We start from the raw sequence: 25,182 nt of genomic DNA on the forward strand, positions 1-25,182 counted from the left end.
GCAACTCTTCCTAGAAAACACCACCCTCATCAAATGAGTAAGGGTACGTGCCTGAGAATCTGGCCCTGCATTTTCTGCATAGTGAAATTCTCTCCAACTATTGAATTTTGCTGCTTTCAAAACACTTCACAAAGTGCAGATCCTTAGTTTTGAGAAAATCTGCTTTGTCTGACACTGGTACTTACATATACTGGTATATATCACTCCAGACCAGTACTGACCTATGTAACTGTGCCAAGTGGAGAGTGAATGGGCAGCCTCAGGGATTCCCCCAAAATTTCAGCTGTGAAATTGTCAGCTGCAGCCAGCAAGAGATTTACCACACTGCCTACTGACTATTGAAAGTGCAGTGGCATAAAGAAGTTACATCACTTTAAAACTGGCCTCACTCAGGGTCCTATTCTTTCACCTTGCTTTTAGCAACAAGTCATGGCAATTTTCTGGGTTTTTTTCTTTTTTTTTCTTTTTTTTTTTTTTCTTTCTAATTATTTATTGGTCTAACAAGTTCTGAACTATAATAGTTTTAATTAATCTAAAAAATTGCAGTGGGGCATTTGACTCATCTCCAGAATCTAAGTGCCATTGCTTTCAGGTGACTCTGAGTGACTGGCAGTAACCCATCAGGCCAGGCACTGACCTTGCCTGCAATCCTGTCACAGGTGATGCTCCACTCCTGTACCTTGAGTGGAATGAGGCCCAGGCTATGCAGGGGCAGATTTGTTATTTAAAGTCACACCAGTGCCTTTCCCCAGGGCTGGAAGGACACAAGCCAGCAGGAGCCATTGCAGTCCCATCTCCCAGCAGCCCAGGACCAAGCTCCATGTCCCCCCTCAGCTCCGAGAGCTCGGGGTGTTCCAGCCAGCTCCTCCAGCTGTCCCCAGCCCTCTGCCCTGCTGGCAGCACCTGTCCTGTGCCCTGCTGCCATTATGGGATGGAGCTGTTGAGGCTGTGCAGCTGGGCACAACTGAGGTAATGTAAGGGGGAATGGTGGTTTTCCATTATGTAAATTACAGGTCCTGCATACTGTTTCTCATAAAATCCCCATTGTGTGTAATGATGTGGGATGGACTGAACGTTGCTTGGATGGGCTGGTTGAGCTTGGCTGTTGTTTCCCTCATAACGTGAGACTGATGTCTTCAACAAAGCATTTTTATGCCAGATAAGGTAAAAGGCTGTTAAGAAGCCTGTCCTGCAGAGATGAGGTAATGCTTTTTATCATACCAATTTCCTCTCCCCCAGCAAGGCTGACAGCATAAAACTCCCTCCAGGGCAGGTGTTGGGCACTCACACAGAGGCCTGAAGCTATTCCTCCCTAAGGAGGCACAGCTGGCACAGTTAGGAACAGGGCCAAAGAAGCAATTTTGTCATTGGAAGGGGCCACAAACCATCAAAAGACCCCCAAAGAAAACCCCTCCCTGGAGGTAGTACTGGGGCATTCCCACATAAACCTGAATGTATATAAGCTGTCAAACTCTTTGTTGTTTGGGTGATGGCCTCAACAGATCCAGACTGCCATGATGACTCCAACCATGGACATCAAAATTGCAACAATCAAGTCTTTTTGCAGATCCATGGGTGGTGACATCTTTCCTCCTCACTATCTACTCTTGTTCTTTCTGTCTCTTTCTTTCTTCTCCTCATATTTTTATAATTGTATATTGTATAATTGTCATATTTTTATAATTGTATAGAGAAAAAACAAAATGGCTACATGCCTCCTTTCCAGTGCAACCAATTTGTTTTAAAATAAACTTGCCCCAAAAATGTACACTGGTAATTCAGTGTCATTTTACTCTAATCCACCCCAAGGGATCTATTGACAAGAACTTCAGTTACCCTGCTGTAGAGGTTGGTTGTAGCACTAAGCTAGGAAGTAGTACACATTAAAATATTCAGAATAATAGGCATTTATTTTCAGTACTATTTTCATTAAATATTGGTATAATATATCCATGTCTGAGGTAATAAATTAAAAAGATTTCAGTCCCATATTTGTGCTGCATATTTCTTTTCTACCATTATACATAATTTTGAAGCAAACACACACAGTCTGTAATTCTGAATGCAGCTAGGAATATTGTTTTACACAGTCACTTTTTGTTTCACTATAATTTTGCTGAGAATGGTTATTGCATGATACACTTTTAATAGACATTTTAGTTATACTAGAGTTTTCTATTAGATCACACATATCGTAATTATAGGAAGATGGGCATGAAGATGTGCTTTGAGCCAAGGATGGCAAATACTGAATCAGTGATAGCACATACTGCAGCATTATTGTCTGCCTTCACTAGAGACCAGATCCAGCAAAGCCATTTCAGTGTGTGCTTAGTTTTAGACATGAGTCATTTCAGTGTCATCCATGGCCTTAATTTTTGCTGAATCAAGGACTAGCCAAATCTGTAGAACTGAATTAATAGACTTCTTTAACTGTGTGTTATTTGAAAACAGGTTTGCTGGTTTCATATTTTGTAAGATATTTTATAATGACCTCTGTGAGATTGTTCATATCAGTGAAGCACCCATGAAAGTTTCTAACCTGGTTCATAAATACACTATGAAAAAATAAGCAACTACAATGACTCTCTTCTACACATTTTGTTAAAAGTAACACCTGGTTTGAAAAGTTATTAAAGTAATTTTTTCCATGGTAAAATATATTTAAAAAAATAAACTCTTAATTTAATCATCTTCCATCAAACATATAAGCATGTTAAAGGGCGGGGCATAATTCAGGTATTTTCATTTATAAATGCAAGAGATTGAGTGTGTCAATCTTTTGCACTTAAATGCTGGTGGTAGTAAGGCCCTTTCAGCTAAGTCTTCATCAAGCCCAACATCAGTGAGCTAAATAAACAAACAAACACAAATTTTGCTTGCATATAACTTTTTCATAATCCTGAATTAAAAAAAAAATCCTCCCTGCTTAGAAAAGAACTCTTATTTAACTGCTGCCATTAAAAAGTATACCTCACTTCCATGTTAAGTTTAATCAGTGATTCTGAATGCAAAGGATTTAAACACTCACTAAAATTGCTGTGGCATGCCATTAGACTCTTAATGTTCATAAATTGTGCTAATTCCCATTTCAATCAGGAAGCTATAGTTTAGAGTTAGAGCTAATGGTTGTCTTAGTGTTAAAGGTCTATTTCCACCAGATTTTCTTTATTCTATTTTGCAAATGACTGACAGTGCTTATGATGTGATCCTGAAAAACCGTTTGGTGTTATTACCAGAAGCGATAGTCCGTGAGAAAACTCTCCATGCTCATGCAGTGAGTTGCATTGCTGGGGGAGGGACCATGGCCAGTGCTCCTGGGCCTGCCCTCAGTACTCCACCGAGCTCACCATGGCCATGGGCTCGTCAAACGTTGCCAGCCTGATCTGCTTCGGGGTGGGGATGGAGAGCATCTCCCCGGGCTCCGCCGGAGAGTGAATCCCATTGTCCATCATGCTGGACACCTCCTCCTCGTGGTCCTCGTACAGCGTGTTGATGTGCAGCAAAGGGTGGGCTGGGTTGCAGCTCAGAGCAGGTGTGGGCTCTGGCTTGACCTGGTTCAGAGCCACACTGGTGGCAGCAGCAGGGGTGGCTATGTGGTTGTGGTTGCACGTGACAAAAGCCGCAGCCGCGGGCACAGTTCTGCATGCCTCGGATGAGTACAGGATCTCTTTTGCAGGATGAGGGGTGTCTGCAAGAGAACAAAACAGACAGATGAAGGACAGGTAGTGTCTCACCATTCCAGTCCATCAGCGAGGAGTGTCCTGAACCAATAAAAGTCATTGGCAGTCTCGCCACTGATTTCAATGGGATCAGAAGAGGATCCCAAGCCGAATTTTCTTGGGACCCTTTGAGAAATCCAAAGAGGACTGTTTGAAAACAACAGGGTCATAAGCTCAGGGAAACAGGACAAACAAGAAGTGGGGTTTCTAAATCTCACTCTTTTTTATGCATGCTCATGCTTCCTTATGTGAATGGTACTTTTGTAAAATGAAGGAAAAAAAAAAAACAATTGAAAAGTATATTCCCCTCCTAGTCTGGCCAGTGTTTTTTAAAGGTATGATTTAATGTTTTGACAAATGCAATGACTATTGAAATCCACAGGATGGAATACAAAAGGCATTGATATTTTCAATGGGAAAAACCAGTGGTTACACATTGTAAGCCACTTGTCTTTAGAAAGAACTCAGCAATTTGTCATAAACTGAAGTCTTTTTCCAGAATTTATAAGTCTGCCTTACCTGATGGACTGCAATGTAGGTCTAACTCAAAAACAAAGTTGAAAATTTTTAATGTGAATAGGGAGTCACAGAGCCTCAAAACTCCAGTAATTATTCTTTGCCCTTAAAATATTCAAGCACAAATTTAGATTAAGGTAATTGAACCAGAAAACCTCAGCAGTTTTGAGGAGTTGAAATCAGAGCAGGTGACTGGATAAAGAATGCTGCAGAATAGCTCACATGCACATTGGGGAGTTGGAGGACTCTAAGGAGCATAGGGATTTGGAAGTGACAGAAACTTTTATACCTCAAATCACTTCTTTGCTGGGCAGTGGGGTGACGGTAGAGGTCAGTCTGTCGAAGCCCAGAGGGAGGTCTTAGCTTGTAATGAGATGAGAGCCATTGCTTTAAGTACGTACAGATTTTTCTGTAACTTCAACTGCATTGTGCTTCTTTCTTATGTCAGTAGCTTACAAAAATAAACAAGAAGATATCTCTCTATCAGTTTATTTACTGAGCTATCACTTTTTGTAATGTTCAAATGGCTTTCCTCATCATCCTAGCTCATAGCAATTACTGATATATTTGAAACACTCCCTTGAGTTAAGAAAGGGACAGGCTTTACAGGACCCAGAGGGAACCGAGGCACAGAAAGAGCATCTCCTGTGAGGCCACACAGGAAGGGAATGGCAGAAATCCTGAATCCCTGACCAGCACCCACACTTCAGAACATCCATTCTCTGGCCCATGTAAGACACAGGGCAATTTAAAGTGTGTGTGAAAAACAATGTCAACAAGCTGAGTTTTGATTTTCTAGGTGACAAGCATAAGACAATCCCTGAGAGTTGGTAGTCTAAGAGATCTTTTTTCCACAGGCAGCTTTAACTGCCATTAGTAGTCTCCCACACACCCCTAAGGGGCTATTACTGCTCAGGGTACTGGTCATCTACCATGGCAGTTTCCGTATGACTTGAAAATAAGGCAGGTTTGAAATGTGCCAGGTGCTGGTGGAGCAGGAAGGGTATCTTGGAAGCCAAACTCTCCTCATTTCCTTGGCAAGGCATGCCCACATTTGTAGTTGTGAAAACCTGCTTACATTTGAAACATTACCCACACCAACAGCCTGAAGCCTGTTTTGTACAGCTCTACCTGTAACAACCCTTACCCTCCATACAGTTGTTGAAGAGAGAGAACCTCTATTTCTGACACCTGCAAACCTTGAGAAAACTAGCTATCCCCAAATCTAGCAAGGTAGGTCAAAACAGTTTCATAAACTCTGAGTTCCTTAAGATTGCTATGTAAATTATGGCCTCTGGAGGTGGAATGGGCATTATGGCATACTGTACCTTTGAGAGAGGAGGTAACATGCACTACAACATTCTCTTCCTGGTTTAAAAATCCACCCTCTTGGCTTTTTGACGTAGGCATCGAGGGCATGGCTTGAACCTCTGGCTTGGGTTTTTTGCTACTGAGTATATATGGATGAACATCCAAGGAAAAGTGCCGTGTGTGCTTTTTTTCACTGCTTGTGCTTGGGATGGCGTTTGGCTCACTCTTGTGAGCGGATGATTGCTGTGAGGTCTTTGCAGCAGACTCCAACAAAGGAGCTATAAGGCTGTCTGTCGCTGTTTTTCTCCGCACGGGCTTCGGCTTATCAGGCTTGTGGTTCTCAACCTTCATGATGGCCAACTGCTCCTTGAACGGCTGGGGAAGGGGATTGGTAGTTGGGATCCATTTCATCTTCTTCCTTGGCCTCTTAATGATGAGCTGTTCATTAGCATCAATGTCTGCTGGATCAACACTTGGGTCTATGGTCTGGATCCCTGAATCCCGCATGGTTGGAGTGGCATCGTGGTTGGACTGGGCCAGCGCCGCGAGCAGCTGGCGCACCACGTTGTCATACATCAGATCGCTCTCATTTGTAATGAAATCCAGACGGTTCAACGATTTTATGTGGTCCCTATTTTCATTACAAAACATGGCCAAAATATTAATATCACAAAACTGGGACTTCTGCCACTGTTTCTTGGTCTTTATTCCGACTTTGTTCAGTTTATCAAATATGAAGTTAGACTTGCGGAATATGAAGAGGTGAATCAAGTTGATGAGGATTATCAAGTTCATGAAGCAGAGGAGAACGATATCTACACCAGCAATAATCCGCTGGAGCTGGACAGATGGCAGTTTACAGTTCACTCTGATGTGCAATTTGGAGCTGCTCGTTTTGTCTGGAGGCTCACCTAGTGCACACGTAAATTCATTTTGCTTCTGTGTAGCATAGTAGGTGGATAAGTATGTGATTGGTATGATGCTTAAAAAGATGATGAACAGATGTCTTGCAAGATAAAGCTTAGCTAAAAAGTTACTTCGTCCTCTTCTTTCCAGATATTTCTCAAACAAGTTCTGCTCGGGGCTTTTTTCCTTTTCTGCATTCTCAATGATTTCTCTCTTCTCTCTCTCGGTTATCCCTGGGCCTTTGGACTGAATCTGTTTCTCTATTTTTGGTGCCCGCCCTTCAGCTGCACGGTGGTAGCAGTTATCGATCTCCTGAAGCAAAAAATTAAGCTCCGAAGTCAGTCGAGTGGAGGCCAGAAATTCCCAGCCCAGAGCTGGAATGTACATTATCCCAGCAAAAGCCAGCAGTGCATAAGGTAGGAACTTATGCTCAAACAAGGAGGGCCAGTGGCTGGCATCAACTCCTGGCAAGGCATCTTTTAATTCTGTCCAACAATATCCTCTGGCATACAAGGCTTGATCACGGGTGAAGTTGTGTGGTGTGTAACAGTATATTGGCTCCTCTGTATAACAGAGAGAAAAGTCACTGCTGTGCATTTAACCTACAAAAGGGGCTCTGGAAAATAAACATTTCAAATTATATCAATTATATTTTACTGTATCTTCACATGACCATTAAGCCCTCCACACATCCTAACAAACCCTATGGCAAAATTATTTACCTGAAAGTTTTAGAATGACCCTGAGTTAGAAATGTCAGCAAGAAATACATATTTTGGTTTAATGACTTCTCTGAAAACAATATCCTAAGCAACTGTGACGTGAACTCTGTAAAGCTAAAAGACCTGATATTCACTTACAAAGCCAGTAGCTGAGGATGTTCCACGCAAATGGTGAAAATTATATGAAATTTAAGGTTCATCCCAGCTAAGAGTTCTTCTATATAGAAATAAGTTAGATGTAGCTTAAGGCAATGTTTTTAATAATTATTAACAAAGTCAACTCATTTGATATGATAGAAAAAAATTAAACTCGAGATATACAAGGATTTAGTCAACTGTATCCCTCTCAGCTAATATTCTTGAATAAAAGTGTGACTGACCAGGACAGAATCTGGTGTGTTAACTATTCACTGGTATGAAAATTAAAATCTACATTTGAAACTGTAACTTTGGGATTTTTACACAATGTGTAATTAAATGCAACTTGCCCTCAGACAGTATTGTGGAAGAAACAAATACTGTGGATCAAGAAAGAAATCAGACAAAGTAATAGGAGAGAAAGTTTAGCAAGGATTATCAAATTCACAGTGATGCAACTTTTGTCTCGGGAAATGCCTCAGTCACATTCTGCTGGAGGACAGAAAGGGTTTGTCAAAGGAAATTACATCACATACTTGTCTATTTTAACACCCCTTCTAAACATTTGTATTTTACCATCATCATCAGAATGTTGAGATAAAGGTCCTGACCCAGTAGATAAATTATGTTCTTACATGATAATTTTTTTCTAGCAATACATGAAAGAAAGAGAGAAAAACTTATGAAAGCTAAAGCAGCATTAGTTCCCTGAAGAACAACGACCATTATGAAGACATCCTATTCAAAGAGGAGACCATGTTTTCATGTTTTGACAGGTAGAACAAAGAGAATATATTTTACAGTGTTCTGGTACACCTTTAAAAAACTTCCCAGAATGAGACCCATAGGAGGAGGCATGCTCTCTTGACTTGAGAATTGCTCAAGAGCACCAAGCCTGCTCTGGCTCTGAATGTAGTCTAAACTTCAGATCAAGAACAGCTCCCTGGAAGAGCTTGGTGGCACTGTTCTCTTTATAATAAAAATGAAAAAAAATTTTCATATTGATATCAATAAATAGAATATTCAAAATTAATAGACAGGCAACTCCCACTTATCTTTCTGGCTTAACAAATGACTCCTACTTGACCAGTTACTTTTTACATGTGAGCACAGCAAAAGTTAGTTCTTTGGTGTGGAGGTACAAACCTCTTCTGTGACCTAGAGAGAATTAACACTACCAACTTAAACAGAATTGACAGAATAAATGTTGCTACTCCAGACAGCATGTAAAGTGAGCATGCCCTGCAAATACTTTAATATCGTTTTTGATGACTACTTTAAATGAGCTAACTTCAGTCTCAGAGGATAGCTTAAAGCACTTCCATTTAGACTAATTTTGTGTACTTACAGACATATGCAATAAGAAAAATTCCCATTGACTCCCTTGATTTCATAATTATGCAGCCTCCCAACCCTACCCATGAAGGGATGCATACAAAAAATTCAATCTCCTACTATCAATGACTTATTGTAGAATTCCCCAGGAGACCAAACAGATTCCTGTGTAAAAATGTTCCCATGGGGTAAAAAAAGGCAAAGCAGAATCCTATGTTTCTCATAAGCAGAATTTTTTTTTTAATTGGGTATCCCTAAGCCCAATAGAACTTTCCAATATGACACCAAGTTTTCTGTGGCAGACATGAGTTCATTTCTCCTAGGTCTCAACATCACAAATACTTGGGTAAATAGCAGCAAGCATTCCTACAAATCAGCCATAAAGATTATTTTTTGATTTCTGCATCAGTTACTACTATAAAATAAACTGATTAGTTCTATCAGTTCTCTTCACTGAGACCCAAAAGACAGGGTGACCTTTGCCAAAACTGTATATATATACAACAACAATCCAATATCTTTTTCCTTTATAAATGAAAAAAAAACCAAAAAAACAAATGAAAATGTATTAACATTTTACATTTACATTGGACAGATCACTGATAGACTAACTGCACTCCATCCACTGCCACTGCTTTGGTGAAAAAAGTCTAAAGAGGTTTAGAATTCCAGTATAGACTGACCAGCTGCATTACAGGCTACAAAACGAGGCTGTCCCAAACAGTAGGAAAAGCAAACATCACTTGAGAGGAATTTGTTCTCTTTTCCTCTGTTAAACTTGTTTTCATCTGACCTAATTGTCTGTGAGGTTGTAAAAGATCTCTAATTTATTTGGCCAGCTGAGCATGGTGTCCCATTCTTACTCAATGTTTTGTACCTTGTTGCTACTAGTCTAGTATTTTCTTTGCATGTTTGCAAAGTTGGCATGATTTTTGTTGTATAACATGTAAATCCCAAGACCCTTCAGACAAAAATAAATCCTCTGTGGGACCAGTGGGGCTTCTGATAATTTACTGAAGTGAGAGCAGAGGGGTTCCAACAATATTTTAATCAAATAGTATTTTCTAATATAGAATCATAGAATCACAGACTGGTTTGGGCTGGAAGGGATCTTAGAGATTATCTAGTCCCAGCCCCCCTGCCATGGGCAGGGACACCTTCCACTAGACCAGGCTACTCAAAACCCCACCCAGCTTGGCCTTGAACACTTCCAGGGATGGGGCTGCCACAACCTCTCTTAGCATTATCTTTGAGCTATATTTACTGTCAGAGAATGTAATAAATTTTGGTAAAGTAATTCCACAGAGATATTTAGCTTAACCCTCTCATCACAGGACTTGACTCACAAAGCATTGCATCAAACCTAGAAGCTCATTCCCCTAGAAAATGGTCCAGGCAACTGAGAAGAGAGGAATCCCCTTCTGAAGTGATTCAAAGCAAAATCATTTAGCTGTTGCCTGGGCAAAGAACCCATCTCTCTGCACTGACAAGAGGCTGCCAAGCAGGATCCACACCAGGTTTTGAGTTAGTTTTTGTGAATGTTCCTTCTTAGACAGTGGCACCATTTAACCTGGCATTTAGCAAACACCCTGAAGGTGTCTGATCCAGGTATAGCAGGGTATGGGACTGTTTCTTCTTTACTGCAGCCTGTGTCCATCATTAATTAATGAAAAAGAAAAACACCATGGCAATAACTAATCCTGTTGAAAGTTGGCAGATATTGACATGCAGATCTGATGAGGACAGCAGAGGAACACGTTGTTCTCACTCATGATAACTCACTTAGCTGGGAGACCTCTGCTTAATGCACTTTGAAGAAGACACAGCAGATTTTGTTTGTTTTACAATGTTCTCCTGATAGGTAAGTAGCATTAAAAAAAGATTGCAATGATTTTAAAATCACAGCTCTGGTGTTGGATCATGCAATATACAAAATGCATTTTCTTTAAACTTTATATTCATAAATATAGAAAGTCTCTACTGATACTCTTCTTTCATGCTGAAAATTCTTATGCAGTTTATGAAGGTCCTTTTTCATATAGCCATTCCAGCCACCATGAAACACAGATTTTTCCTGAGATGCCACGGTTTAACTGTGTACAGCAATGAAGTAAAGTGTTGTAAAGAAAATTTTTAAAAGCTTAGGGAGCATTATTATGGTTGAGCACATTGGTCATCCTCTCAACCTTGTCTAGTCTAAAGCCCATAAAAATAATCTGTCTCTCTGCTCCTTGAAAGATATATTCCTAGTAATTACTACATTGAAAAAAAAAAAGGCTTTGATGGTAATATGTGATGATTTTTTCATACTAACTTAAGCCTAAACATGCACACTAAGAAGCTTCATTTCCCTTTCTTCAATATGTCAGATGTTTTCAACAATTGTACATAAATACATTTTATCCTGCTCACTATGCACCTAAGTAGCTTCTAGAAATCTGCAGAACTGTCCTCTAGGATAAGGGATGAGAGAGATCTGACTGCATTTTTCAGACATGCAATCAAGATGAAATAAACAACACAGAATTACTTAGTTGTGTAATACAACTGATTGTGTTATGCCACTTGAGAAATTAAAATCCCTTGGCAGAGAAGTTTTTTCACATGCTTCATTCTGCAACATCTCAATTGACTTGAGGGAGGTACTGTGGTACAGAAGTCTTATCTCAGGGGAATGAAAGTGCATGGCTACAGAAGACACTCAGGGTAGGGAGAGGGATAATGGAAGTGGTTGTGCTCAAAAAAAAACCTCTTTAGAAAGAATCCAGACAGTATGGAAAGGAGTGAAGTCAGAGTACTGAAGCTAGGAGCTGTCAAGTCTGCTGCTTTCAGAAAAGGCTTGTAGAAATGCCTGTGGGCTTCCTGCAGGCACACACTCCCTACTGCTCCCAATCCAAGGTCAGCCACCTCCTTTCAGTGGTCCCCCAACCTCCATATACTTTAATATACGTTCAACTGTCCTCTTTGAGAGGCCCTGAATTAAACACCATTTTTTCAGGCTGCAAAATACACATTTAGAGTGCTTCGGTAGGCATTACAAAAAAAATATTAATAATAAACAGTATATGATCCTACATAACAGGGCAAATGATTTTTTATACCTAATGCATTCCCAGTGGAATAAAGTATATTTGCCAAAATATAAGCCATGATAACAAATTGTATATGCCTCCTGTGAATTCCAGCTTTTAGAATTTACTCTAGAAAAAGAAATCACTCTTCATTAATCTTCCCACTGAAATGCATTATTTAGCATTCCAATGCAATAATTGCGTAAAGCAAAAGGAACAGTAAAATTTTCCAACAGCAGACAGAAAAAACGAAACAGTTTTGAGAAAATATAATACAAAAATGTAAAAAGAAAAGAAAATTCTTGCAAGGCAAGAATTCAATTCAAGGCAAAGGTAAGTATGCCTCTTGTGTGAAGATTTCTTCAAGGATCTAGTTAACATTCAGCATGACTGCCAGTACCCCACACAGGGTGTAGGCAGCACAACTGGTGATTAGGTGCTGCTGAACAGGCTGCATCTCCCAGCCTCTGAAGAAGGGCCTAAACACTCTAGCTGGAGACCCCAGCTGAGTATCAGGTAAGGATATTGATACCTACAGTTACTGAGTTAAATATACTGCAGACTCACAGTAGCCTAGTGCTTCCTAGCAACTGGCACTCTGCCCTCTTGAAGAGAGCTCTAAATCATCCTCATTCCTGTGCCCAACCTGCCTCTGAAGATAAGCTGGCAATCCAGTCAGGATCTCTGAAGCACTCCTTGTGCAGTTCTCTCCACTTGTCTCCAAGGGGAAATCCAACATTTAGGTAGAATCTCTGAATCTCCCTGCCCATCACTTCCCAGTACCCCCATTTCTAATAGACAAAATAAATTAGAAACTCCCTGAATTCAGCAATAAATGCCAGTGTTTAACAAGGGTATTCCTTATCATACTGCTTTGTGGCACATACATGTAAGAAATCTGCATACATGCCTCATTCATCTTGGGTACTAAAAGGATTGCACAAGAAAGCAGGTAGCAAACTGTTTATTTTTAGAAACAGAAATAATTTATTTAGTACTTTTTCAGCAATTTTTAAATGGAAAAGAAGAAATGTCCTGGATCCTCTTCTCTCTGGAAAAAAATGAATATAGAACATTCAGGTTACTGAGTTTGAAAACGTAGTCTAAGAAAGTAAAATATTATCTAAACAGTATATCTGTCTTCCCTCCCAGTCACACAGTCCACAAGGAATACGAAATTCTGCTTCAAATGATTTTAACAAATGCTAGGTAATACCCAAATTAACTGTCAGCAAAAGGAAAAACTCACTTATTTTAACTACTTTATTTAAAGGATATTTAATGGTTAGAAATTAGTACAAGGTACGGATGGATCCCTGAAATTAATTTTGTGTGTCATACAGTCCTATTGAACTCACTGAGTTTACTCATATGAATGAGAAAACATCCATCAAACTAAGCCTTAACTTAGCAAGCTAATTATTAAGAATTACTAGTTTTACTGAAATAAAGAGACAATGCCTTTACCTTTCTTAGGGAATATTCTTTCCAGTCTGAATACAGGTTCCATGCCCATGAAGTCTTCCTAAGGTACAAATTTCTCCATGATCAGCAAAGCCTTTTTTGCCCAATCTCTGAAACCACTTGTCCTGTTTAAGAAAAAAATCTTGAAAAGAAAGTCCCTAAAAGTGAGACAGGAAACCACTGCTGCTATTGGGTTTTATTTGCCTATAGTCTGTAAGGATTAGTCATAAAGAGTGAGATGTAGATAAGCAATTTCACAGACTGATTGGCAATGGCTCACCCACAAGGGTAACTGAAGTGCAAGGGTAGCAGCAGGTCTCCCTGTATTTCCAACTTGGGTCTTTTTGCCTTGCAGAACTGCTGCCTCGACTGCATGTATTTTGGATCTGTCGAATCAATGAGTTAACAATGCACTTTCCTAGTGAAAATATAAATTTACAGAACCATATTCCCTGTATGTAATAGACTCTGGCTCTTCTAAAAGCAGCTGGTGTGCTCACCCTTACTGGAAATCTGAGGCTTCAGGCCTTTACACCTGCCCAGGTTAGTGAGGAAAAACAAAGACACCTACTCCTGCTTGTCTGGTGTGTTGGAAGTAGCAACTGTTACAAGGAAGGTGCAGAAACACTTAGATGAAATCCCTTAGGCTGCTCCCACAGAGGAATGTGTCCTCAATCATGAGCTGCCCTCTACCATGTAGTGGCCATGCAGCATGGTGGTAAAGTTACTGAAAAGAGAACTTATTTATAGTGGCTGACTATTGGTGCCAAGATTTGAGGGAAGGTTAGATCTGAATTTAAAGGAATGTATTAATTTAAATATAATTAATCAAATTCAGCCATGCAGTCAGTCCTACAAAAGAGATCTGAATAACGTTTACTTCTAAATTTAGTGCTTGCATGAGGTGAGTGGAATTTCAGTCATGTACAGATCTTCTGCATAGGAGAAGTAGTATGGTGTGAAAATAATATTTTAATGTTTTGCAGAGGTCAAAAATTGCCTGCTAGAGATGGAACCCCAAAGCAACTACATGCAGTCAGACAGTATGATAATGTGGACTGCAGTAACTCCTGAAGGAAACTGCAAGAATAAATGCTGAAATGAAATGAATCATGAAAATCCAGTGAAACTGATGAGACATGAACCATGGTGGCTTCTTAAATCAAGGGTTCAGTACAAAATACAATCACAGAAAGCAAGAGGAAACAGCATGTTCTTTCTATTGCATTATTATTATTTAATGACCAGAAATTAAAAAGATGGCTTGTATTAAGTACCTCTTGGCATAAACATGGCACCCAGAAAAGTTCATATTGAAAAAGAAGAAAAAGACCAACAGTTAGCTCATTAGGTAACATTATGTTAATAACATAGTATTTAGAGGGCAGAGATGGCTGGTCTACTGCTTTTGGAAAACTGGTTCCTCCATGTGTAGAGAAATTGGGGTTTGTGAAGCATCAGAACTGTTTTGATTCATCACAGAAGAGACAGAACAATCCATCACCTGAGGCTCCCAAGGGCTCTGCCACTTCCAGTGTGGAGGGCTCCTGACCTCTGAGGAAAACATCAATCTCACAGAAGATAAGGTACCTCAGCCTCAAAATTTGAAATACTTCATCATAAAACTAAAATTAAACTGAAACTCCAGAAATAGTCACTGAGCTGTGAGCTGCAAAAACCCCACTACACATCTCAGCACCTTGAGCCTGCATGACAGGCTTGGTGCCACCAAAGAAAGGCAAACAAATCCCCAAAGCTTGCTAACTATGCTTGCTATCATTGTGAACAGCTGCATCCCCATTCAAATGCAAGAGTATAATAGAAGCCTGGGACAAAATCCCCAATGATGGAAACATGCTTCCTGATTTCAATGTTTTTCTTAGAATAAATCCTGTATCATGTGAAAAAGAAGGAATCTACAAGAATTATGCTGGTCTGCTGTGAAATTATTCAGCTTTTGTAATTAAACATATACATGCACTGAGGGTGTCCACTGCAGCTATTTTTAATACTGAGAGGACTCAAGGAACTCAGTGATGATGCAGATTCTTCCTGAAGACTTTTATAGATGTAAGAAACCCCACCAGCTGAAATTTCCTCTACATCAGGGATGCATGATTTCTATACAGTTTAGAGAAAACAAAGAGCCTCAAATACTTCAGGGTAGCTTTGAAAAACAATCTTGACCTTACTCTTTATTTATTCACAAGGTTTCCTTCTATCAAAGGTGAATAAATTAAGTAGCTCTTAAACAGAAATATTTTTGGCCATCTGTTCAAATCTGTTGGTTATCTGAAAGCATGTAGTAAGCAAAAATTCATCCGTATTTTGGACCTCTTCCCACATATGACACTTGAAAAAATGAAGGGGTTAATAAGGCAAACAGGTCATTAAAGACGTGATTAAAAAATGATGATGTATGTGTGTTGATGAGGTCTAAGAAATGGAATTTATGACAGAAAAAATATCTGCAGTCCCTAGGAACTGCAGTGGGGTGATGTATGGCTCATGCATTTCCTCAAGAATACATTTCTATTCACCTTTCATCTGTGTAACTGCAAATCTTTAAATGATCAAAACTCACAGAGTCCCAGCTACTGTATCCTGTGCACACCTCAAGTTTGTGTGTGTGTAAAGGCCCCTTATCCTTTGGGAAAAATTCCATCAGCAATGCAAACAGCCAGCAGCCAAACTGCAGCCAGCCTGTGGGTGCTTGCATCATTTTAGCCCTTTTAAAAAATATGTGCTAAGAAGGCACTTAAGTGGTACTGCTATACTCCCTAAATTCTCTTTTCTCTGCTAGTATCACCTCAGAACAATTTCTGCAGTGGTGTCATCACTTTGTCATACACTAAACAATTTGGCTCTGTTCTCTTAGCACTGACAAAGTCACTTGGGAAAATGCCATCTTCACTTTCTTCAAGTGCAGTTGGAGAGAAAAAATGGAAAGTAAGATCAAAAGCCATCTATTAGGTAAGTCACCTAAATAAGCATATGTAATTATTCTGACGCAATTCGAAACAAATACAAATTAGAAAAGTGACCAGAAATACAAAATAAAACTCCATCTCATAATATAAAAATATGACATATACTATTTCAAACATACTGTAGGGTGAAAAGTGAAAAAGACACTGAACTCATGCATATACTGTATTACACAGTAATGTAAGCATTGCTTATGCAAATGATTACAAATCAGAAAATATAACATAAAACCTTGAACTGATACTTCAGCCATTAAGCACTGTTTCCTTCCATTGTTTTCTTATGAAAATTTTCTAGAAGGATGGTAGAGGGCTGAACTACACAACTGCTAAGAGACACAGAAATACAGTATTTTTGAACAACCTCTTTTGTATTTTGTAGGCACTGTTTTAAGAACCTAGCATGAAAACCAATGCCAAAGCTTGGCTTTTGACTAAAGTATAAAAATCAACTGGATGAATGCTTTGCTTTATTTTAATAAAGTACCAGCATTTAACAGCTCGGGTGGGAAAAGCAAACATGACTGCAATTTGGAAAGAATAATTCCCTGTGAATAGAAAGTGTGAGGCACAAGAGGGATATGACTTAGCAATACCATTACAACATCAGTTTGGAAACCAAAATATTTCAATATTGTGAAGAAAACACAACAAACCCAGCAATGCAATCTCCTTTGGAACCCACCACCCTCTGTAAGTTCTCCCTTACAGAAAGAACTTCCCACAGACATTATTGATGGGGTTGCTTCTCAACCCAGCACAACACTGGAATATTTAAAACACTCACTAAAAACATTAGGTGATACAAAAGAACTAAACACCACGTCATGAAAGCCAAGTGTCTCTAAATCTACTGGATTACAGAACAGTGTCCTGGAGGTTCAGCAAATGCCATGAGACACTCAACAGCAGAGCTGCCACCTGCTGCTGGAGCACCATTGCCAGCCACGGAGGAGAGGACACAGCACGTGCTGACCCAGCAGCATCCCACCTGCGGCTGCAGCTTGTGTGTGCTGGTGCCATGGCAAAACCAGGGAGAGTGAAGGACAAAAAACATATGGAACACCAAACAGACCCACCTCAAACTGGCAGTCTAATACGCCACGTTCTGTGCATTTTGGAAAGGAAGTGAAAATGGAAAGGCTGATGGACTGACCTTGTTTATCTATATCCATACTGACCATGCCTTGACAAGAGATACCAAAACTTTATAACTAAAAAAAGTTATAAACTGAAAACCAACACAGACTACAGCTGGACTAAGACTATGTACCTTAAATCTTTACCCTCTAAAATTTAATTAAATTTGGTGTATTACCATTTCTTTCACTAAATATTAACCTAAGGCAGACTAAGGTTAACAAAGAAACACTTCCAATAAAAAGAATCCCAAAACCTTTATCATAGGAGAGGAAAGAATCCAGGAGGCTTCAATGCAGCTAAAATGGAAATACAAAAGTAACAAGCAATAAAATTTGCTTTAACACCAGTACCAGTATGAATAGTCACCTATTCCTACACTGGGACAGTGCAATACTATCAAATCTGAACTCTCTGTTCATACTGGTTGTATTTTACTTCTAGTTTGCACAGTAATAACTAACTGCTAGGAAATAAAAAGCTTGGTATGAGAAATCAACCCTCCAGAGAGTCAAATACAAGCATGGATCTCTGCAAAGCACTACGTACACATCTGCATGACTGCTCCAGAAGATGCCTGACACTATATAGGGTGTGATGGGGGTTACGTCGCTGTTCTGATGGGGGTTATGTCATGTGTTCTTTCAAATACATTTGCTCTCATATTTAAATAAAAAAATAGTTGTTATCTTTAAATCAGTAATTTTCAAACAAAAACAGAGCAAACCAAAGTTCCCTTGGGACAACTCACTGTATGCACTGTTACCTCAACAAGGACACTGCTATTGGAGAGATATCCTTTAGCTTATGCTGGCTCCTGAGAGCCCTCTGACTCCAGGAAAGCAGAAAACTCATAGTTAAATACAGATTCCATCCACTAGGTGAGACAAAATGCCTCAAAAACTTTCTTTAGTATCCTCAAGGTCATCATACATTGGCCTCTAAATAGAGGATATTCTAGTTTTATATGAAGTCCATTCATGGTTGAGTTTTAGAAAGGGAAATAATATTAATTCTTCTTTTGTGAGTGATCATGTGGGCTTTCTTTGTGTTGGGTAGCTGAATACCGCTCCTAGATGACTTTATGATGATCTTATGCTCAGTAAAAATAGAAAAGATTTATAGATTCATAGATTTATTTTAATTAACTTTCTAGGGGTGTCCTTTCTGGAATCACATTGGTTTGCTTGAAAACCAAAGGAGAATTAGGACACTCAGAAATGACACTATAGGAGGTTAGCTACATGACTCCCGTGAAAAAACTTTGGGAAGTGGGAGCCAGTGCAAGAATCATATTTTACTTCAGCCATCAGAGTGAACTCTTGTCCCCACTGAAATCAATGGTCAAGCTCTTACTGCCTCCTTTGCAGCCTGAATTTAACTTTCAGGAACACATCCATAGCAGTGTGTCTGCCCTTTGCCTTCCTCCTGCAGAGAGCTCAATTTCTCCCCAAATGCACCCCAAATACTTCACTACTAGATGGCAATCTAGTAGTGAAGTATGCAAACAAAACCTTATCTCCCAATATATTTTAGATATATTACAGATTCATTTATATAGCAAAAGCACACCAGGGATGACAACCCCTCTTTCCACCTTGAGCAGACTGTAAGGACACCAAGCACCCAAGGCTGCACAATACGGAGCAGGTCGAGAGCCCTCCCCTCTGTCCTCATGAGACTCCATGTGCAGGACTGGAACCCTCTGCACAGGAAACATCTGCCCCAGTGAGACCAGAGGGACCATGAAATCATCAGAGGGATGGAGAACTTCTATGACAGGCTGAGAGAATTGGGGCTGTCCAGCCTGGTAAAGAGAAGGTTCCAGGAAGACCCTACTGAGGCCTTTCAGTACTTCAAGGAGGCTTTCGAGAATGATGGGGACAGACTTTTAGCAGGGCCTGTATCTCAGGACAATGGTTTTAAACTGGAAAAGGGTAGCTTTATTTTGAGCACAAGGAAGAAATTCTTTACTGTGAGGATGGTGAGGCGCCGGAACAGATTGTCCAGAGAAGTTGTGGATGTCCCATCTCTTCAAGGAACTGTTCAAGGCCAGGCTGGACGGGGCTTTGAGTAGCCTGGTCTAATGGAAGGCATCCATGTCCATGGCAGGGAGTTGGACTATATGATCTTTGAAGTACCTTATCACCCAAATAGTTCTATGACTTTATGATAGGAGAAAAGCACAGTATCTAATTTAAAGTCTTTTGTAACACATTAAGCTCAGATGAACTGTGATTTTTTCACAATATTGGCATAGTATCTGCTAAACAATTTGGTCTTGCCTCTTATGCTACCAAAACAGTAATTTGTCATTAAATTTCTCAAAAGAAATGTAAAGATCAGAACACTCCAACTTGAGGGCAAATAAATCACTTACATGAAGAGCACATGTGTTTACCTAAACAATGACTTTGCACGTGGCACTAAAACAACATAATTAACTAGGCAGCCACAAGCAAAATAGAGTATACAATATATTATACTACACACAAAATGATTTTTAAAGTTGTCGATTACAATCTTTTAAATAAACACCATGCTCTTTCTTTGTCCTCTGATGTAGGGCTGAACTTTGCTTTAGTTCATGCTTCCTTGCAGCCTCTGGCTCCAGCAGACTTACTGCAGCTTGGGGACTCCCAGCTTCCCAGATGATGGGGTGCCTTCTGCACACCCCCAGGGCAGGATAATGACCAATTCTCACCAGGCTTGTTGCACAGACTGTACAGCTGGTCCTGACTTTCAGCTACACTTTGCACACAGATAAACTAGATAAGAGGCACTTTAAGCTACACTTGGCACACACATCAACTAGATAAGAGGCTCTGATCTCCTCTACCCACTGATCATGAGGGTTCTTCCAATCCTCAGCAAAAAAGTTTTGAGAAACCACTGCTTTTAGACAACTACATTTTCATGTCTTGAGTGCACACACCCTTGTTCCAAAAGCTTTACCAATAGTGATTAAGTAAGATGGTATAGACCTAAGAAAAGGAGGTTGTTTTCAGTTTAGTGGCATGATGGTATCTTCACATAGCTTGCACTGGGTATCATTAACAGAATGAGAAATAATGGTAAGTATCAGATAAGCACACAAGGGCCCAAAGCAAAGTTTGGGAAGCTATTATGATATTCACAACCAAAAGGCAGTAGGTACCTTACTCAATTTCATCAGCAAAGGCTGTACTTGCATAGCTACTATTTAAATTGCACAGAAGGAGCAGTATTCAAAGCAAACAAAGTTAGATTTTTTTCAAGATTGGTGACAGTGTATGGGTGAAACAACACAAACTGTAGAATCAGTAGTAAGCATGAATCCAGCTGAACTATTGTTATTACCATGGTCAGTATCTCTGGACATGCATGATTTAGCAAAGAAGTCTGAGTAAATACTGTTTCATTAAAAGAGCAACATCTAATTAAGATCACATTAAAATTAATGCAAGTTTTGCTCTTGAACTCTGTGGAAGCAGAAATGAATTCATTAACCTGGAACTCTTCGACTTAAGCTTAAAAATTATCTATTTAATTTTATTAGATCCTTAGACCTTTTCTGTTACATTCTCTTGCATAATTTTTTCCTTTTCCCATATTATTTTTCTAACTGAGACCATCTGAACAAACATGACATCATATGAGAGAAGAATGTTATCCCACATTTTCCCAGAGATGAAAAGGTGTTTTCTGTGTCACCTTATAAGTTTTGTCCTGGCAGGACACAATAGGCTACTATTATCTATCTATCTAGACAGATAATCTATCTATCTTACTGGGTCAAATCAGCATACACAGCCCAGAAGTAGACATAAGTGACATTGCTTTTAGTCCTTCTGAAAAACAAATCTGGAACACAACTGTGAGCCTAGATAACAGTCTTCCACAGCACAAAATAAACTCAACAGCAGAAGTACAGGCAGATGTGAGCAAATTCAACAGGCCCTCTTTCTTCTGTATGTGTGTGGACTACAGTTTAGCCTTGCAGAGGGACATTCACTGTATAAATCTGAGTGTCAGACTTGACACTTCTCTACCATCTGCAGCCTCAGATGATTTCTTCACATGGAGCAAGCTGCTGCTGTCTGACCAAGCAGGGAGGCATCAAGGGGCTTCTGCTAGCAATCCTGTCCTATGTCAAGAACACACATGAAGGGGGCATGACCTTGCCTGCATCCAAGGCTGTCTTTAGGTCTACTCAAATCTTTGCATCTCAAACAGTACGAAAGCATATATGTAAGCATGCACTCTTGTGAGCTGCTGTAGGATTGCCTTTTTATTGGCTTAGTTCTCTGCAGAGGAAGCGATCACAAAACTTTGGCATCCCACAGATGACCTTGAAACCTGTCTTTCAGTTGCTATGAAGAGCCAGATTTCATGTACCCTGTAAACATGGTTTCTCCAAGATACCTCCAGAAGAGCATCCAAAAGATGAGGTTCTTACTAACTGTGGCTGAAGATCTTGAGCTATAAAACTATTTTTTAAGAAACTGAGGTAGATTGAGAAAGTTTTAACTATCATTAAAAAGAATCTCCAGACTCCATTTGTAAGCGGTTATACTGCTAGGTGATTTAATTCACTTCATAATGAAAACAAGTATTAAGGACTGGAAGTCAATCCCAAAGCAGCATGCAAAGCAAGAGCCTGATTCTGGTATGTTTAAACTGGTTAAGTATAGACAATTCTCACCAACCTCACAAGCTACAGACTGCCAGGTCAGTCCTGCATATTAAAGCACCAATAATTTCCCATGGATTTTCAGTATGGAGCTTCAAGGGACACTAAAAGCAGTCATGCACTGGCAGCTACACTCATCAAGCCTACAATCCATACAGCAAAACAATGTTTACACATGTGCTAGTGGCCCAAAAGGTGCCATAAAAGTTTACTGGATCAGTAATTTTCGAGGCTCACTAAAACTTGACCTTCTGAGGCTGGTGGTGATGGGCATTCAAACCAGGCTTTTTAAACTGTTACCAGTTTATGCAAGATGACCCTCAGCAGAAACGGATACCAGTGATTTCCACTGTCACAATCTGGCAAAGCACACTGCATGGGGCTCCATATATAGTATCAGTCTCCAAGAAAGCATCAGCCTCTCCCTGGTAGGCTGTGTTAACACTCACGCTGTTGAAGTAACATCAGGACAATGCCTGACATCAGCCAGGGTCCAGCTCAGGACCTGTCCAGGATCTGCCTCAAGCATTATTAACCTGCTCTGTCACCCACGCCAGCTCTCACCTGCTGCTGGGCAGCACCAGCACCGCCCCACCCCTCGCCTGCCGGCCAAGGCAAGAGGCAGCAGCTGTCCCCGTTAGGGACCGGCCTGGACGGCGACACCACGACCCTGCCCAGCAAGGCGACACCGCTGTCCTGCCCGCCACGGCGAGGGGCAGCGGCGCCTCCCGAGCACAAGCGGCCCTCGGGCAGTGGCACTGCCGCGCTGCCGCTGTCCCCACCCTGCCGCTGTCCCCACCGCCAGGGCGAGGCTGGCTGACATCTCCCAGCACCAGCGGTCTCGTTCAGCATGCACTGGGACACGAGCCTGCCCGTCCTGCCGCCCTTACCGGCAAAGTTCTTGGTGAAGACGAGGGTGACGAGGAGGATGGGGATGAGGACGGTCCCGATGGTGACCACGCGGTCGAAGGGCAGCTCCAGCTTCAGCTGGAGCAGCAGAGCCGCCAGCGCGCCCGCCTTGTCATCCTGCTGCCCCGGCAGGATGAGCTCCTTCAGCTTCTCGCCCGCCAGCAGCGCCGTGGCCATGTCGGGGTGGTTATCGATGATGTGTTGCATAAGCAGCGGCGGCGGGCGGCCTCACGCCGCCGGGCTTCCCCGGGGACGGGCAGCGCCCGCCCGGCCTGCGGGGACAACACCGACAGCGGTGACGACGGGGCCGCGGCCGGGCCGCGCTGCCGCAGCGGCCCCGTGCGCTCCCCCGGCCCCGCGGGCCCGGCGCGCAGCCCCCGCCGGCCCGGGCAGCGCGGGGCGGGCGGCCGCGACCCCGGCGGCAGCGGCTGTGCGGCGCACGGCAGCCCCGCTCCCCGCAGCCGTGCGGAGCCAAATCACGGGAGGCGGGCGGCGACACGAGATGCCCGGTGACAGCTGTGCCATTAAGCGCTGCCTCTGCTCCGCAACCCGTGCCGTACAACAGCGGCGCAGCAGCCATGCAAGCAGGCAGACCGGAGCCGCCTCCCGAAGTGCTGCAGACAAGGAAAGGGGCATTTACCTGGCAACTTCGGTTCCCTCGGCTCCCTGGGGATAGTGAACAAAACCGATGGCCGTAGAGAAGAGCGGAAGACGAAAATAAACTTACACTGGACCTTCCTTCCGAAAAATGGTCCCTGCACCACGACAAGTAATGAAATCGCTCCGGGCTCGGAGCGGGAGGTGGCCGATGTGCTGATGCACGTTACAGCAGCGGGCGGCTGGCGCTCGCATGGAAATGCCCGCCTGCACCGAGCAGCGAGAGCGTGCGGAGCAGTTCAGGAAAGGGCTCGCAGCCGTGTGGAGGAGGCGGCGGCAAGAGCAGCCCGGAATGAACTGCGGGAACGCAGAGGTCCTTTAAGGCATCCCAGCGAACAGCTGGAGCCTGCGGAGCCGGGCGCGGCCGCAGCAGGGCGGCCGGGAGCGGCGCGGCCGCAGCAGCCGGTGCGGCACAGCCCATGCGGGCTCCGAGCGCAACACGTCGCGGCGGCGGCCCCGGCGCCCGCGTCCCCGCAGGAGCCACCGCGCGGCGGCGGTACCGCGCATGCGCCGGGCGGCCCGGGAGCTCGGCGGGCAGCGGCGGCCCCGGGAGGGTCCCGGGCACGGCCCGGAGGGACACGGGCGGCACCGGGAAGGGTGGTCCCGGTAGGACGGGGCGCGGGCTCCCTCCCTTCTCCTGCCCGGAGCCCGCACAGGGCAGCTCAGGCTCGGGTACGCGGGAGCTCCCGCGGCTGAGGGATAGAGAGGGCAGTGATGAGGGAAAGGGAAACCCTCACCCAAGCGAGCCCTGAAGGTCTTGGATCTGCGGGCACGTCAGGATTTAAGTGCTGCCAATAGAAGGCCCTTCCAGATGCTGTCTTTTTAAAGCACATCTGGGTCGGCCACACCTGGTAAAACAGCCTAGGAGCAGAGGGCAGCTTTCACCCACAGCCTCTGATGATGTCCAGACCTGTATATCCACAGATGGCCACACCTTGCTGTCCTTCCCTGGAACAGGCTGGGAACGGAGCACGCAGTCACACTCTGAGAAAAAGCTACACCACACAGCATCAAAGGAGGCCATATGTGCTGCATCATAGCCTGCAGCAATGGTGTAAAAAGCTCCAGGTCACAGATCCTGCTTCTTGTTTATGGATTTTATATTTAGCACTACTTAGATAAAAACCAGAGATAAATATTGCTGATATTTCTCTCAAAGATTTGCAGTTGTCATCTGCAACTCACATGAGTAAGGCAGGGATTTTTTTCTTTGCCTTGACATTTTCATTTCCCTGGTCACTGTGAACAGTATGATGGTTGTGTTTATTATTCAAGTTTAAATATTAGGTGCAAGCTTTAAATAATACTTCTTGGCAGGGGTCCTTCCATCCAGGCAGGGAGATAATGAGCAAGGCAAGAGGGATGTCCTGACAGTGACTGAGCAAGATCCCAGGCAGCAGACACAAAGCTGTCAGTGCCACATGCTCCTGAAGAATACTGAAGATCAGAAGGCAAGAGAGCCTAAACCTGAACCTGTAACCATCACTTGTTTCATTTTCCCTGCATCTAATCCTTCATGGGCTCTGCCTCTGTTGGTTTTCTGTAAGGACTGACATGCAGTATCTGCCACATAAGCAGAAGGCAGGGAGTAGAGGTTCCCTTTTCTCACCCCCTTGTCCAGGTACAGTGGAC

The 25,182-nt window shown here is 42.3% G+C and overlaps 1 protein-coding gene across 8 annotated transcripts; it reads right to left on the reverse strand.

The window, feature by feature from the left end:
* Positions 1 to 1,891: 1,891 nt before the first annotated feature.
* PANX2 (pannexin 2) lies at positions 1,892 to 23,788 on the reverse strand. 8 transcript variants are annotated; one of them, XM_066550692.1, is made up of 5 exons: positions 22,875 to 22,988; positions 13,189 to 13,310; positions 12,720 to 12,772; positions 5,567 to 7,018; positions 1,892 to 3,691 (listed from the first exon to the last, which is right to left on the reverse strand). In XM_066550692.1, the coding sequence occupies exons 4-5, from the start codon at positions 6,840 to 6,842 to the stop codon at positions 3,330 to 3,332; spliced, it is 1,638 nt and encodes a 545-aa protein (XP_066406789.1). In that variant the 5' UTR covers positions 6,843 to 7,018; positions 12,720 to 12,772; positions 13,189 to 13,310; positions 22,875 to 22,988; the 3' UTR covers positions 1,892 to 3,329. The 8 variants fall into 8 exon arrangements, with proteins under 8 accessions (XP_066406789.1, XP_066406784.1, XP_066406785.1 ...); XM_066550687.1 differs by having other exon boundaries at positions 5,567 to 7,071; XM_066550688.1 differs by having other exon boundaries at positions 5,567 to 7,071; positions 13,189 to 13,327; positions 22,875 to 22,918.
* Between the last annotated feature and the right edge of the window lie 1,394 nt (positions 23,789 to 25,182).

Source organism: Molothrus aeneus, chromosome 5 (assembly GCF_037042795.1).
Source record: "Molothrus aeneus isolate 106 chromosome 5, BPBGC_Maene_1.0, whole genome shotgun sequence".
NCBI lineage: Eukaryota > Metazoa > Chordata > Aves > Passeriformes > Icteridae > Molothrus > Molothrus aeneus.